This window comes from Bufo bufo, chromosome 11 (genome assembly GCF_905171765.1).
Source record: "Bufo bufo chromosome 11, aBufBuf1.1, whole genome shotgun sequence".
Lineage (NCBI taxonomy): Eukaryota > Metazoa > Chordata > Amphibia > Anura > Bufonidae > Bufo > Bufo bufo.
Genome location: NC_053399.1, coordinates 2,530,257 through 2,544,847, shown reverse-complemented (window position 1 = coordinate 2,544,847; position 14,591 = coordinate 2,530,257). Strand labels below are relative to the sequence as shown.

The 14,591-nt window shown below is 53.0% G+C and overlaps 1 protein-coding gene across 1 annotated transcript; it reads left to right on the top strand.

The window, feature by feature from the left end:
- The first annotated feature begins 6,744 nt into the window (after window positions 1-6,744).
- Window positions 6,745-13,326, top strand: ISM2 (isthmin 2). Its single transcript, XM_040412324.1, has 6 exons — window positions 6,745-7,074; window positions 10,415-10,567; window positions 10,635-10,893; window positions 10,978-11,115; window positions 11,190-11,261; window positions 12,686-13,326. Exons 1-6 carry the CDS (start codon window positions 6,985-6,987, stop codon window positions 13,204-13,206), a joined length of 1,233 nt encoding a protein of 410 aa, XP_040268258.1. The 5' UTR covers window positions 6,745-6,984; the 3' UTR covers window positions 13,207-13,326.
- Window positions 13,327-14,591: the final 1,265 nt, after the last annotated feature.

Sequence of the window (14,591 nt, the reverse complement as noted above, 5' to 3'; positions counted from 1 at the left end):
TCAGCAGTAATAGATGTTCCTGTAGTATAAGGTGTGTGATCTCATGTCTGATCACATGTCATTATATCAGTGATGTCATCAGCAGGGGGCGGGGCTGTGACTACCTCTCAGACAGGATATACAGGCAGGTTGTCAGCAGTAATAGATGTTCCTGTAGTATAAGGTGTGTGATCTCATGTCTGATCACATGTCATTATATCAGTGATGTCATCAGCAGGGGGCGGGGCTGTGACTACCTCTCAGACAGGATATACAGGCAGGTTGTCAGCAGTAATAGATGTTCCTGTAGTATAGGGTGTGTGATCTCATGTCTGATCACGTGTCATTATATCAGTGATGTCATCAGCAGGGGGCGGGGCTGTGACTACCTCTCAGACAGGATATACAGGCAGGTTGTCAGCAGTAATAGATGTTCCTGTAGTATAAGGTGTGTGATCTCATGTCTGATCACAGGTCATTATATCAGTGATGTCATCAGCAGGGGGCGGGGCTGTGACTACCTCTCAGACAGGATACACAGGCAGGTTGTCAGCAGTAATAGATGTTCCTGTAGTATAAGGTGTGTGATCTCATGTCTGATCACAGGTCATTATATCAGTGATGTCATCAGCAGGGGGCGGGGCTGTGACTACCTCTCAGACAGGATACACAGGCAGGTTGTCAGCAGTAATAGATGTTCCTGTAGTATAAGGTGTGTGTGATCTCATGTCTGATCACATGTCATTATATCAGTGATGTCATCAGCAGGGGGCGGGGCTGTGACTACCTCTCAGACAGGATATACAGGCAGGTTGTCAGCAGTAATAGATGTTCCTGTAGTATAAGGTGTGTGATCTCATGTCTGATCACATGTCATTATATCAGTGATGTCATCAGCAGGGGGCGGGGCTGTGACTACCTCTCAGACAGGATGTACAGGCAGGTTGTCAGCAGTAATAGATGTTCCTGTAGTATAAGGTGTGTGATCTCATGTCTGATCACATGTCATTATATCAGTGATGTCATCAGCAGGGGGCGGGGCTGTGACTACCTCTCAGACAGGATATACAGGCAGGTTGTCAGCAGTAATAGATGTTCCTGTAGTATAAGGTGTGATCTCATGTCTGATCACATGTCATTATATCAGTGATGTCATCAGCAGGGGGCGGGGCTGTGACTACCTCTCAGACGTGATATACAGGCAGGTTGTCAGCAGTAATAGATGTTCCTGTAGTATCAGGTGTGTGATCTCATGTCTGATCACATGTCATTATATCAGTGATGTCATCAGCAGGGGGCGGGGCTGTGACTACCTCTCAGACATGATATACAGGCAGGTTGTCAGCAGTAATAGATGTTCCTGTAGTATAAGGTGTGTGATCTCATGTCTGATCACATGTCAGTATATCGGTGATGTCATCAGCAGGGGGCGGGCTGTGACTACCTCTCAGACAGGATATACAGGCAGGTTGTCAGCAGTAATAGATGTTCCTGTAGTATAAGGTGTGTGATCTCATGTCTGATCACATGTCATTATATCAGTGACATCATCAGCAGGGGGCGGGGCTGTGACAACCTCTCAGACATGATATACAGGCAGGTTGTCAGCAGTAATAGATGTTCCTGTAGTATAAGGTGTGTGATCTCATGTCTGATCACATGTCATTATATCAGTGATGTCATCAGCAGGGGGCGGGGCTGTGACTACCTCTCAGACAGGATATACAGGCAGGTTGTCAGCAGTAATAGATGTTCCTGTAGTATAAGGTGTGTGATCTCATGTCTGATCACATGTCATTATATCAGTGATGTCATCAGCAGGGGGCGGGGCTGTGACTACCTCTCAGACAGGATATACAGGCAGGTTGTCAGCAGTAATAGATGTTCCTGTAGTATAAGGTGTGTGGATCTCATGTCTGATCACATGTCATTATATCAGTGATGTCATCAGCAGGGGGCGGGGCTGTGACTACCTCTCAGACAGGATATACAGGCAGGTTGTCAGCAGTAATAGATGTTCCTGTAGTATAAGGTGTGTGATCTCATGTCTGATCACAGGTCATTATATCCGTGATGTCATCAGCAGGGGGCGGGGCTGTGACTACCTCTCAGACAGGATATACAGGCAGGTTGTCAGCAGTAATAGATGTTCCTGTAGTATAAGGTGTGTGTGATCTCATGTCTGATCACATGTCATTATATCAGTGATGTCATCAGCAGGAGGCGGGGCTGTGACAACCTCTCAGACAGGATATACAGGCAGGTTGTCAGCAGTAATAGATGTTCCTGTAGTATAAGGTGTGTGGATCTCATGTCTGATCACATGTCATTATATCAGTGATGTCATCAGCAGGGGGCGGGGCTGTGACTACCTCTCAGACAGGATATACAGGCAGGTTGTCAGCAGTAATAGATGTTCCTGTAGTATAAGGTGTGTGATCTCATGTCTGATCACATGTCAGTATATCGGTGATGTCATCAGCAGGGGGCGGGGCTGTGACAACCTCTCAGACAGGATATACAGGCAGGTTGTCAGCAGTAATAGATGTTCCTGTAGTATAAGGTGTGGATCTCATGTCTGATCACATGTCATTATATCAGTGATGTCATCAGCAGGGGGCGGGGCTGTGACTACCTCTCAGACAGGATATACAGGCAGGTTGTCAGCAGTAATAGATGTTCCTGTAGTATAGGTGTGTGATCTCATGTCTGATCACAGGTCATTATATCAGTGATGTCATCAGCAGGGGGCGGGGCTGTGACTACCTCTCAGACAGGATATACAGGCAGGTTGTCAGCAGTAATAGATGTTCCTGTAGTATAAGGTGTGTGTGATCTCATGTCTGATCACATGTCATTATATCAGTGATGTCATCAGCAGGGGGCGGGGCTGTGACTACCTCTCAGACAGGATATACAGGCAGGTTGTCAGCAGTAATAGATGTTCCTGTAGTATAAGGTGTGTGATCTCATGTCTGATCACATGTCATTATATCAGTGATGTCATCAGCAGGGGGCGGGGCTGTGACTACCTCTCAGACAGGATATACAGGCAGGTTGTCAGCAGTAATAGATGTTCCTGTAGTATAGGTGTGTGTGATCACAGGTCATTATATCCGTGATGTCATCAGCAGGGGGCGGGGCTGTGACTACCTCTCAGACAGGATATACAGGCAGGTTGTCAGCAGTAATAGATGTTCCTGTAGTATAAGGTGTGTGTGATCTCATGTCTGATCACATGTCATTATATCAGTGATGTCATCAGCAGGAGGCGGGGCTGTGACAACCTCTCAGACAGGATATACAGGCAGGTTGTCAGCAGTAATAGATGTTCCTGTAGTATAAGGTGTGTGGATCTCATGTCTGATCACATGTCATTATATCAGTGATGTCATCAGCAGGGGGCGGGGCTGTGACTACCTCTCAGACAGGATATACAGGCAGGTTGTCAGCAGTAATAGATGTTCCTGTAGTATAAGGTGTGTGATCTCATGTCTGATCACATGTCAGTATATCGGTGATGTCATCAGCAGGGGGCGGGGCTGTGACAACCTCTCAGACAGGATATACAGGCAGGTTGTCAGCAGTAATAGATGTTCCTGTAGTATAAGGTGTGGATCTCATGTCTGATCACATGTCATTATATCAGTGATGTCATCAGCAGGGGGCGGGGCTGTGACTACCTCTCAGACAGGATATACAGGCAGGCTGTCAGCAGTAATAGATGTTCCTGTAGTATAAGGTGTGTGATCTCATGTCTGATCACATGTCATTATATCAGTGATGTCATCAGAAGAGGGCGGGGCTGTGACTACCTCTCAGACAGGATATACAGGCAGGTTGTCAGCAGTAATAGATGTTCCTGTAGTATAAGGTGTGTGATCTCATGTCTGATCACATGTCATTATATCAGTGATGTCATCAGCAGGGGGCGGGGCTGTGACTACCTCTCAGACAGGATATACAGGCAGGTTGTCAGCAGTAATAGATGTTCCTGTAGTATAAGGTGTGTGATCTCATGTCTGATCACATGTCATTATATCAGTGACATCATCAGCAGGGGGCGGGGCTGTGACTACCTCTCAGACAGGATATACAGGCAGGTTGTCAGCAGTAATAGATGTTCCTGTAGTATAAGGTGTGTGATCTCATGTCTGATCACATGTCATTATATCAGTGATGTCATCAGCAGGGGGCGGGGCTGTGACTACCTCTCAGACAGGATATACAGGCAGGTTGTCAGCAGTAATAGATGTTCCTGTAGTATAAGGTGTGTGATCTCATGTCTGATCACATGTCATTATATCAGTGACATCATCAGCAGGGGGCGGGGCTGTGACTACCTCTCAGACAGGATATACAGGCAGGTTGTCAGCAGTAATAGATGTTCCTGTAGTATAAGGGGTGTGATCTCATGTCTGATCACATGTCATTATATCAGTGATGTCATCAGCAGGGGGCGGGGCTGTGACTACCTCTCAGACAGGATATACAGGCAGGTTGTCAGCAGTAATAGATGTTCCTGTAGTATAAGGTGTGTGATCTCATGTCTGATCACATGTCATTATATCAGTGATGTCATCAGCAGGAGGCGGGGCTGTGACAACCTCTCAGACATGATATACAGGCAGGTTGTCAGCAGTAATAGATGTTCCTGTAGTATAAGGTGTGTGATCTCATGTCTGATCACATGTCATTATATCAGTGATGTCATCAGCAGGGGGCGGGGCTGTGACTACCTCTCAGACAGGATATACAGGCAGGTTGTCAGCAGTAATAGAGGTTCCTGTAGTATAAGGTGTGTGATCTCATGTCTGATCACATGTCATATATCAGTGATGTCATCAGCAGGGGGCGGGGCTGTGACTACCTCTCAGACAGGATATACAGGCAGGTTGTCAGCAGTAATAGATGTTCCTGTAGTATAAGGTGTGTGATCTCATGTCTGATCACATGTCATTATATCAGTGATGTCATCAGCAGGAGGCGGGGCTGTGACTACCTCTCAGACAGGATATACAGGCAGGTTGTCAGCAGTAATAGATGTTCCTGTAGTATAAGGTGTGTGATCTCATGTCTGATCACATGTCATTATATCAGTGATGTCATCAGCAGGGGGCGGGGCTGTGACTACCTCTCAGACAGGATATACAGGCAGGTTGTCAGCAGTAATAGAGGTTCCTGTAGTATAAGGTGTGTGATCTCATGTCTGATCACATGTCATATATCAGTGATGTCATCAGCAGGGGGCGGGGCTGTGACTACCTCTCAGACAGGATATACAGGCAGGTTGTCAGCAGTAATAGATGTTCCTGTAGTATAAGGTGTGTGATCTCATGTCTGATCACATGTCATTATATCAGTGATGTCATCAGCAGGGGGCGGGGCTGTGACTACCTCTCAGACAGGATATACAGGCAGGTTGTCAGCAGTAATAGATGTTCCTGTAGTATAAGGTGTGTGATCTCATGTCTGATCACATGTCATTATATCAGTGATGTCATCAGCAGGGGGCGGGGCTGTGACAACCTCTCAGACAGGATATACAGGCAGGTTGTCAGCAGTAATAGATGTTCCTGTAGTATAAGGTGTGTGATCTCATGTCTGATCACATGTCATTATATCAGTGATGTCATCAGCAGGGGGCGGGGTTGTGACTACCTCTCAGACATGATATACAGGCAGGTTGTCAGCAGTAATAGATGTTCCTGTAGTATAAGGTGTGTGATCTCATGTCTGATCACATGTCATTATATCAGTGATGTCATCAGCAGGGGGCGGGGTTGTGACTACCTCTCAGACAGGATATACAGGCAGGTTGTCAGCAGTAATAGATGTTCCTGTAGTATAAGGTGTGTGATCTCATGTCTGATCACATGTCATTATATCAGTGATGTCATCAGCAGGGGGCGGGGCTGTGACTACCTCTCAGACAGGATATACAGGCAGGTTGTCAGCAGTAATAGATGTTCCTGTAGTATAAGGTGTGTGATCTCATGTCTGATCACATGTCATATCAGTGATGTCATCAGCAGGGGGCGGGGCTGTGACTACCTCTCAGACAGGATATACAGGCAGGTTGTCAGCAGTAATAGATGATCCTGTAGTATAAGGTGTGTGATCTCATGTCTGATCACATGTCATTATATCAGTGATGTCATCAGCAGGGGGCGGGGCTGTGACTACCTCTCAGACAGGATATACAGGCAGGTTGTCAGCAGTAATAGATGTTCCTGTAGTATAAGGTGTGTGATCTCATGTCTGATCACATGTCATTATATCAGTGATGTCATCAGCAGGGGGCGGGGTTGTGACTACCTCTCAGACAGGATATACAGGCAGGTTGTCAGCAGTAATAGATGTTCCTGTAGTATAAGGTGTGTGATCTCATGTCTGATCACATGTCATTATATCAGTGATGTCATCAGCAGGGGGCGGGGCTGTGACTACCTCTCAGACAGGATATACAGGCAGGTTGTCAGCAGTAATAGATGATCCTGTAGTATAAGGTGTGTGATCTCATGTCTGATCACATGTCATTATATCAGTGATGTCATCAGCAGGGGGCGGGGTTGTGACTACCTCTCAGACAGGATATACAGGCAGGTTGTCAGCAGTAATAGATGTTCCTGTAGTATAAGGTGTGTGATCTCATGTCTGATCATTATATATATATATATATATATATATATATATATATCACATCTATATCCCCTTATAGTGCATAGACCGTTCCCATTTCTTCCCCCTGTATAGTGCATGGACTGGTCTACTCCCCCCTCTCTGAGTAGTAGAATGGACTGGTCTTGTGAGAAAGTCTGCCTTATCGCTGGTCCCTGTGGCTCCTCCCTCTTCCCGCCTGCTCATTCATGTAGGCTATGAGGCCCCGCCCCTTATCTGTACCGCTTGTGACCCCGCCCCCAGGACCAGAGCGGCCCCGGAGAGCGGTCAGCATCCCCGCAGGGAGTAGATGAGGCGCCAGTGACCCGGCCGGGTGTGCGGACCATGCACGGGCTCCCGCTGCTCCTCCTGCTCCTGACCTTCCACCCGCAGCTGCAGACAGCGGCCCCGACGGTGACCCTACCATTCACGCAGGTGAGACCCTCAGCGGGCGACCCCCGTGTGCTGCAGGCATTAGATTGTCAGCTCTGTGTACCAGGGGGCGACCCCCGTGTGCTGCAGGCATTAGATTGTCAGCTCTGTGTACGAGGGGGCGACCCCCCCATGTGCTGCAGGCATTAGATTGTCAGCTCTGTGTACCAGGGGGCGACCCCCGTGTGTTGCAGGCATTAGATTGTCAGCTCTGTGTACGAGGGGGCGACCCCCCCATGTGCTGCAGGCATTAGATTGTCAGCTCTGTGTACCAGGGGGCGACCCCCGTGTGTTGCAGGCATTAGATTGTCAGCTCTGTGTACCAGGGGGCGACCCCCGTGTGCTGCAGGCATTAGATTGTCAGCTCTGTGTACCAGGGGGCGACCCCCGTGTGCTGCAGGCATTAGATTGTCAGCTCTGTGTACCAGGGGGCGACCCCCGTGTGCTGCAGGCATTAGATTGTCAGCTCTGTGTACCAGGGGGCGACCCCCGTGTGCTGCAGGCATTAGATTGTCAGCTCTGTGTACGAGGGGCGACCCCCGTGTGCTGGAGGCATTAGATTGTCAGCTCTGTGTACCAGGGGGCGACCCCCGTGTGCTGCAGGCATTAGATTGTCAGCTCTGTGTACCAGGGGGCGACCCCCGTGTGCTGCAGGCATTAGATTGTCAGCTCTGTGTACGAGGGGGCGACCCCCGTGTGCTGCAGGCATTAGATTGTCAGCTCTGTGTACGAGGGGCGACCCCCGTGTGCTGGAGGCATTAGATTGTCAGCTCTGTGTACCAGGGGGCGACCCCCGTGTGCTGCAGGCATTAGATTGTCAGCTCTGTGTACGAGGGGCGACCCCCGTGTGCTGGAGGCATTAGATTGTCAGCTCTGTGTACCAGGGGGCGACCCCCGTGTGCTGCAGGCATTAGATTGTCAGCTCTGTGTACGAGGGGGCGACCCCCATGTGCTGCAGGCATTAGATTGTCAGCTCTGTGTACGAGGGGGCGACCCCCCCATGTGCTGCAGGCATTAGATTGTCAGCTCTGTGTACGAGGGGCGACCCCCGTGTGCTGCAGGCATTAGATTGTCAGCTCTGTGTACGAGGGGCGACCCCCGTGTGCTGCAGGCATTAGATTGTCAGCTCTGTGTACGAGGGGGCGACCCCCGTGTGCTGCAGGCATTAGATTGTCAGCTCTGTGTACGAGGGGGCGACCCCCCCATGTGCTGCAGGCATTAGATTGTCAGCTCTGTGTACGAGGGGGCGACCCCCCCATGTGCTGCAGGCATTAGATTGTCAGCTCTGTGTACGAGGGGGCGACCCCTGTGTGCTGCAGGCATTAGATTGTCAGCTCTGTGTACGAGGGGCGACCCCCGTGTGCTGCAGACATTAGATTGTCAGCTCTGTGTACGAGGGGCTACCCCTGTGTGCTGCAGGCATTAGATTGTCAGCTCTGTGTACGAGTGGGCGACCCCCCCATGTGCTGCAGGCATTAGATTGTTAGCTCTGTGTACGAGGGGGCGACCCCCGTGTGCTGCAGGCATTAGATTGTCAGCTCTGTGTACGAGGGGGTGACCCCCGTGTGCTCCAGGCATTAGATTGTCAGCTCTGTGTACGAGGGGCGACCCCCATGTGCTGCAGGCATTAGATTGTCAGCTCTGTGTACCAGGGGGCGACCCCCGTGTGCTGCAGGCATTAGATTGTCAGCTCTGTGTACCAGGGGGCGACCCCCGTGTGCTGCAGGCATTAGATTGTCAGCTCTGTGTACGAGGGGTGACCCCCGTGTGCTGCAGGCATTAGATTGTCAGCTCTGTGTACGAGGGGTGACCCCCGTGTGCTGCAGGCATTAGATTGTCAGCTCTGTGTATGAGGGGGCGACCCCCGTGTGCTGCAGGCATTAGATTGTCAGCTCTGTGTACGAGGGGCGACCCCCGTGTGCTGCAGGCATTAGATTGTCAGCTCTGTGTACCAGGGGGCGACCCCCGTGTGCTGCAGGCATTAGATTGTCAGCTCTGTGTACGAGGGGGCGACCTCTGTGTGCTGCAGGCATTAGATTGTCAGCTCTGTGTACGAGGGGCGACCCCCGTGTGCTGGAGGCATTAGATTGTCAGCTCTGTGTACGAGGGGCGACCCCTGTGTGCTCTGCATGTTAGATTGTCAGCTCTGTGTACCAGGGGGCGACCCCCGTGTGCTGGAGGCATTAGATTGTCAGCTCTGTGTACGAGGGGCGACCCCCGTGTGCTGCAGGCATTAGATTGTCAGCTCTGTGTACGAGGGGCGACCCCCGTGTGCTGCAGGCATTAGATTGTCAGCTCTGTGTACCAGGGGGCGACCCCCGTGTGCTGCAGGCATTAGATTGTCAGCTCTGTGTACGAGGGGGCGACCTCTGTGTGCTGCAGGCATTAGATTGTCAGCTCTGTGTACGAGGGGCGACCCCCGTGTGCTGGAGGCATTAGATTGTCAGCTCTGTGTACGAGGGGCGACCCCTGTGTGCTCTGCATGTTAGATTGTCAGCTCTGTGTACCAGGGGGCGACCCCCGTGTGCTGCAGGCATTAGATTGTCAGCTCTGTGTACGAGGGGCGACCCCCGTGTGCTGCAGGCATTAGATTGTCAGCTCTGTGTACGAGGGGGCGACCCCTGTGTGCTGCAGGCATTAGATTGTCAGCTCTGTGTACGAGGGGCGACCCCTGTGTGCTCTGCATGTTAGATTGTCAGCTCTGTGTACCAGGGGGCGACCCCCGTGTGCTGCAGGCATTAGATTGTCAGCTCTGTGTACGAGGGGCGACCCCCGTGTGCTGCAGGCATTAGATTGTCAGCTCTGTGTACGAGGGGGCGACCCCCGTGTGCTGCAGGCATTAGATTGTCAGCTCTGTGTACGAGGGGGCGACCTCTGTGTGCTGCAGGCATTAGATTGTCAGCTCTGTGTACGAGGGGCGACCCCCGTGTGCTGGAGGCATTAGATTGTCAGCTCTGTGTACGAGGGGCGACCCCTGTGTGCTCTGCATGTTAGATTGTCAGCTCTGTGTACCAGGGGGCGACCCCCGTGTGCTGCAGGCATTAGATTGTCAGCTCTGTGTACGAGGGGCGACCCCCGTGTGCTGCAGGCATTAGATTGTCAGCTCTGTGTACGAGGGGCGACCCCCGTGTGCTGCAGGCATTAGATTGTCAGCTCTGTGTACCAGGGGGCGACCCCCGTGTGCTGCAGGCATTAGATTGTCAGCTCTGTGTATGAGGGGGCGACCTCTGTGTGCTGCAGGCATTAGATTGTCAGCTCTGTGTACGAGGGGCGACCCCTGTGTGCTCTGCATGTTAGATTGTCAGCTCTTCAGGTCAGTGAATTCTTGTTGTTTCTGTGGCAGGATAACTTGGTGACTTCTCGATGGGGAGAGGCTTCAGATGGGGCCCCTGTCCTGGGGGCCCAGGGTGTGGTGCCCACACAGGATTCCAAGTTCCTCCTGGACTTGAAGGGTTTGTCGGAGAGCAGCCTGAGCTCGGAGAACCCCAATATTCAGGTAGTACCGGGGGCGGTGGGGCTAGGGTTGTGGGGGCGTGACCTCATCTAGTGCCGGCCTCTTGCAGGTGACCATCGAGGTGGACCCCAGCTCCCAGACGGAGGTGGAGCTGGATCTCTCGGACACTCGCACGGACTGGGGGGACCCGGAGTGGCGAGCGCAGCACCAGCTCTTCTGGCCGCTCTTCTGGGAATACAGCGACTTCACGGACGACGCCGGGGACTACTCCCTGTTCGAGTGGGAGGACAACGTCCTCAGCGGAGGCGACCACGACGGACGCAGCTCACCCGCCGACAACTGGATGACTGATGACAAGTATCTGTACGGTGAGGCCCCTCCCTCTGAGATACATGCCCCTCCCTCTTCAGGGTGACTCAGGTGGGGTAATAATCCTGAGATACTTTCTGCAGATTACGAGGATGCCGACTGGAGTTCTTGGTCTCCGTGTAGTGCGACGTGTGGCCGTCCGAGTCAGAAACGCACGCGCTCCTGCGGATATTCCTGTTCGGCCACCGAGGCTCGTGTGTGCGACCTCCCCCCGTGTCCAGGTGAGACCCCAAAACTGCAGAGTCGGGGGCCGCACCCCTTCATGGGGCAACACTGATCTGTTCTGACTTTCCAGGAGAAGAAGCCGAGAATTCAACACTTCTGTGGACAACTGCAGCAAAGAGCAGCACTCCGACCCCCGAGTCAGGTGACCTTAACCCCCATCCTCTCCGCTCACTTCAGTCTCCTCTTCACCTTGCTCCTCTTCCTCGCTCACCTCCACCTTGCCTTGCTCCTCTTCCTCTCTCGCCTCTTCCTCGCTCACCTTCACCTTACGTTGCTCACCTTACATTCATTGCCTTGCTCCTCTTCCTCGCTCGCCTTCACCTTGCCTTTCTCCTCTTCCGCGCTCGCCTCTTCCTCGCCCACCTTCACCTTGCTTTGCTCCTCTTCCTCGCTCGCCTCCACCTTGCCTTGCTCCTCTTCCTCGCTCGCCTCCCCCTTGCCTTGCCCCTCTTCCTCGCTCGCCTCCTCCTTGCCTTGCTCCTCTTCCTCGCTCGCCTCCACCTTGCCTTGCTCCTCTTCCTCGCTCGCCTCCACCTTGCCTTGCTCCTCTTCCTCGCTCGCCTCCACCTTGCCTTGCTCCTCTTCATCGCTCGCCTCCACCTTGCCTTGCTCCTCTTCCTCGCTCGCCTCCACCTTGCCTTGCTCCTCTTCCTCGCTCGCCTCCACCTTGCCTTGCTCCTCTTCCTCGCTCGCCTCCACCTTGCCTTGCTCCTCTTCCTCGCTCGCCTCCACCTTGCCTTGCTCCTCTTCCTCGCTCGCCTCCACCTTGCCTTGCTCCTCTTCCTCGCTCGCCTCCACCTTGCCTTGCCCCTCTTCCTCGCTCGCCTCCACCTTGCCTTGCTCCTCTTCCTCGCTCGCCTCCACCTTGCCGTGCTCCTCTTCCTCGCTCGCCTCCTCCTTGCCTTGCTCCTCTTCCTCGCTCGCCTCCACCTTGCCTTGCTCCTCTTCCTCGCTCGCCTCCACCTTGCCTTGCTCCTCTTCCTCGCTCGCCTCCACCTTGCCTTGCTCCTCTTCCTCGCTCGCCTCCACCTTGCCTTGCTCCTCTTCCTCGCTCGCCTCCACCTTGCCTTGCTCCTCTTCCTCGCTCGCCTCCACCTTGCCTTGCTCCTCTTCCTCGCTCGCCTCCACCTTGCCGTGCTCCTCTTCTTCGCTCGCCTCCACCTTGCCTTGCTAGTCTTCCTCGCTCGCCTCCACCTTGCCTTGCTCCTCTTCTTCGCTCGCCTCCACCTTGCCTTGCTCCTCTTCTTCGCTCGCCTCCACCTTGCCTTGCTAGTCTTCCTCGCTCGCCTCCACCTTGCCTTGCTCCTCTTCCTCGCTCGCCTCCACCTCGCCTTGCTCCTCTTCCTCGCTCGCCTTGCTCCTCTTCCTCGCTCGCCTTGCTCCTCTTCCTCGCTCGCCTTGCTCCTCTTCCTCGCTCGCCTTGCTCCTCTTCCTCGCTCGCCTTGCTCCTCTTCCTCGCTCGCCTTGCTCCTCTTCCTCGCTCGCCTTGCTCCTCTTCCTCGCTCGCCTTGCTCCTCTTCCTCGCTCGCCTTGCTCACCTTACATTGCTCCTCTCCTCTTCCTCAGCCCCCCAGGACGGCTGTGATCGGTGGCTGGCCTGCAGGAGTGAGTTCCTCAGTAGCTATTTGCAGCGGGTGCTGACAGAGTTGCCCAGTTGTCCATGTCTCTACCCCTCGGAGGCGGTGTACAGTTCCTTGATGCTGCGGGATGAGAAGTTGGCTCGCAGTTTCCGGTGGCGGGATGCTAGTGGCATGCGGGAGAGACTGGATATCTACAACCCCGGCGCACGCTTCTGTCTGCGCTCTTTGCTCTCAAGAGACAGCAGCAGTCTGGGCGCTCAGCATTGCTGCTATGACCATTCCCTCAGACTAGTGACCCGTGGACGGGCGGCCGGGATCCCGAACCTCATCAGTGCGGAGTTCTCCCCCGAACTTCATTTCAAGGCGGATGTCCTGCCATTGATTCTGTGCAAAGGCGACTGGAGCCGCATTCACCCCCTGCGCCCCCCAAACAACGGATACAGCTGCCCCGAGAACCCCCCTGAAGAGGAGTACCTGGCCCAGATGCAAGAAGCCCAGGACTTCTAGGACTGCGGCGCAGGATGAGGCGCTTCTTCACCAGATATTTGTGAGCTATTTATGTGGCTCTGTACAGTAGTGCGGTTCGTGTATTTATCCGTGAGATTTTTATATAAAACTGACCAGTGGTCGCACATTAGACAAAACGTCCTCATCTGTGAGGGGCTTGTGTGGGGTCACCGGTCTGTGCCTGCGTCCATGGGCAGCACGACCCTGCGGGTCACCTCTTCTCTAGAGCAGCCAAGTACCCCCTAGTGACAAGATGTGTGAACAGCGGCCCCCACACTCTGCCCCAGTAGTAAATATGCGCACTCATAGTGCCCCTATAATGTCTGCCAGTAGGGAAAGAAATGCCCACTTTTAGTTTACCAGGCAGAAACAATCGCCCCATATTGCCCCCAGTTATAATATTGCCCCCAGTGGCATGCTGCTAAAATAAAAAGTTCAAATAGCGCCATTCTGCGGTCAGGATGCGGTGGAGGACATGGACCCTTTTTCGGACAGCGTCGTGAGCGGTGTGCAGTTGCGCCAGGCAGGGAGACATTGCTCCTGTGCAGCTGCGCTTAGCTGTATGGCGGTCCTGAGGATGGCAGAATAGCTGTATATAGAGAGGCGCTGGCGGCCAGCCATGGACCGCTGACTGTAGGTCGAGTACCTCGGCTCTAGACATTACTGTCCAGCTCGGCGTAACTATTGCAGTTGTTGTAGTGTGTCGCCACCTGGTGACCACATGAGAGCACTACATGCGGTCTAATTACCGGGCAGCCTCTATACAGTCCCGCTGCACGTCCTAGCACCGGATTTCATAAGCGACGTTCTTAGTGCACACACTGCAATCAAGTCGCGTTAACCATTCGCTGACTACCGCTGTGCTTCACAATTGCCTCTAAATGCATAGCGTGTTCAGATAAACCGCAGCAATCAGCGATAATCCGTGTGCAGTTACCATGGCCCGGCCGCAATGTTTACAGATTTCTTTCGTTTTTGCATCAGTACGTTCCGAGAGCCGCAAGATGTCACTTGTGCCGTAGATGTACGAGGACTAATTCTGTGCGGGACAAGCGGTTTTTATGGGTCTCATATAATGTTTTAAAGAACGTAATTCCGCCAGGTGTTTGCACCGCCGCGTTTATTTCTCGCTGACAGCTGTTTTTGTGGGGCGATGTGTCGTTTTCATTGGTGCCTTTCTGAGGTTTATTCTGCACTGTATTGGCGAGAAGGAAACCGAAAACCCATGAAATTGTGCCGTTATTCTACGTGTACCGTAGCCTCCCGACACAAGGATCCGCGCGTGCGCTCCTGATCGCCGATATCCTGACTCCCGACACAAGGATCCGCGCGTGCGCTCCTGATCGCCGATATCCTCTGACTCCCGACACAAGGATCCGCGCGTG

Excerpts from the sequence above, each read along its gene's own strand:
- ISM2 (XM_040412324.1), top strand. The coding sequence starts at position 6,985 with ATGCACGGGCTCCCGCTGCTCCTCCTGCTCCTGACCTTCCACCCGCAG. Across the intron at positions 10,568-10,634 it reads CGGAGAACCCCAATATTCAG|GTGACCATCGAGGTGGACCC; the intron begins GTAGTACCGGGG and ends GGCCTCTTGCAG. Across the intron at positions 11,262-12,685 it reads CACTCCGACCCCCGAGTCAG|CCCCCCAGGACGGCTGTGAT; the intron begins GTGACCTTAACC and ends CCTCTTCCTCAG.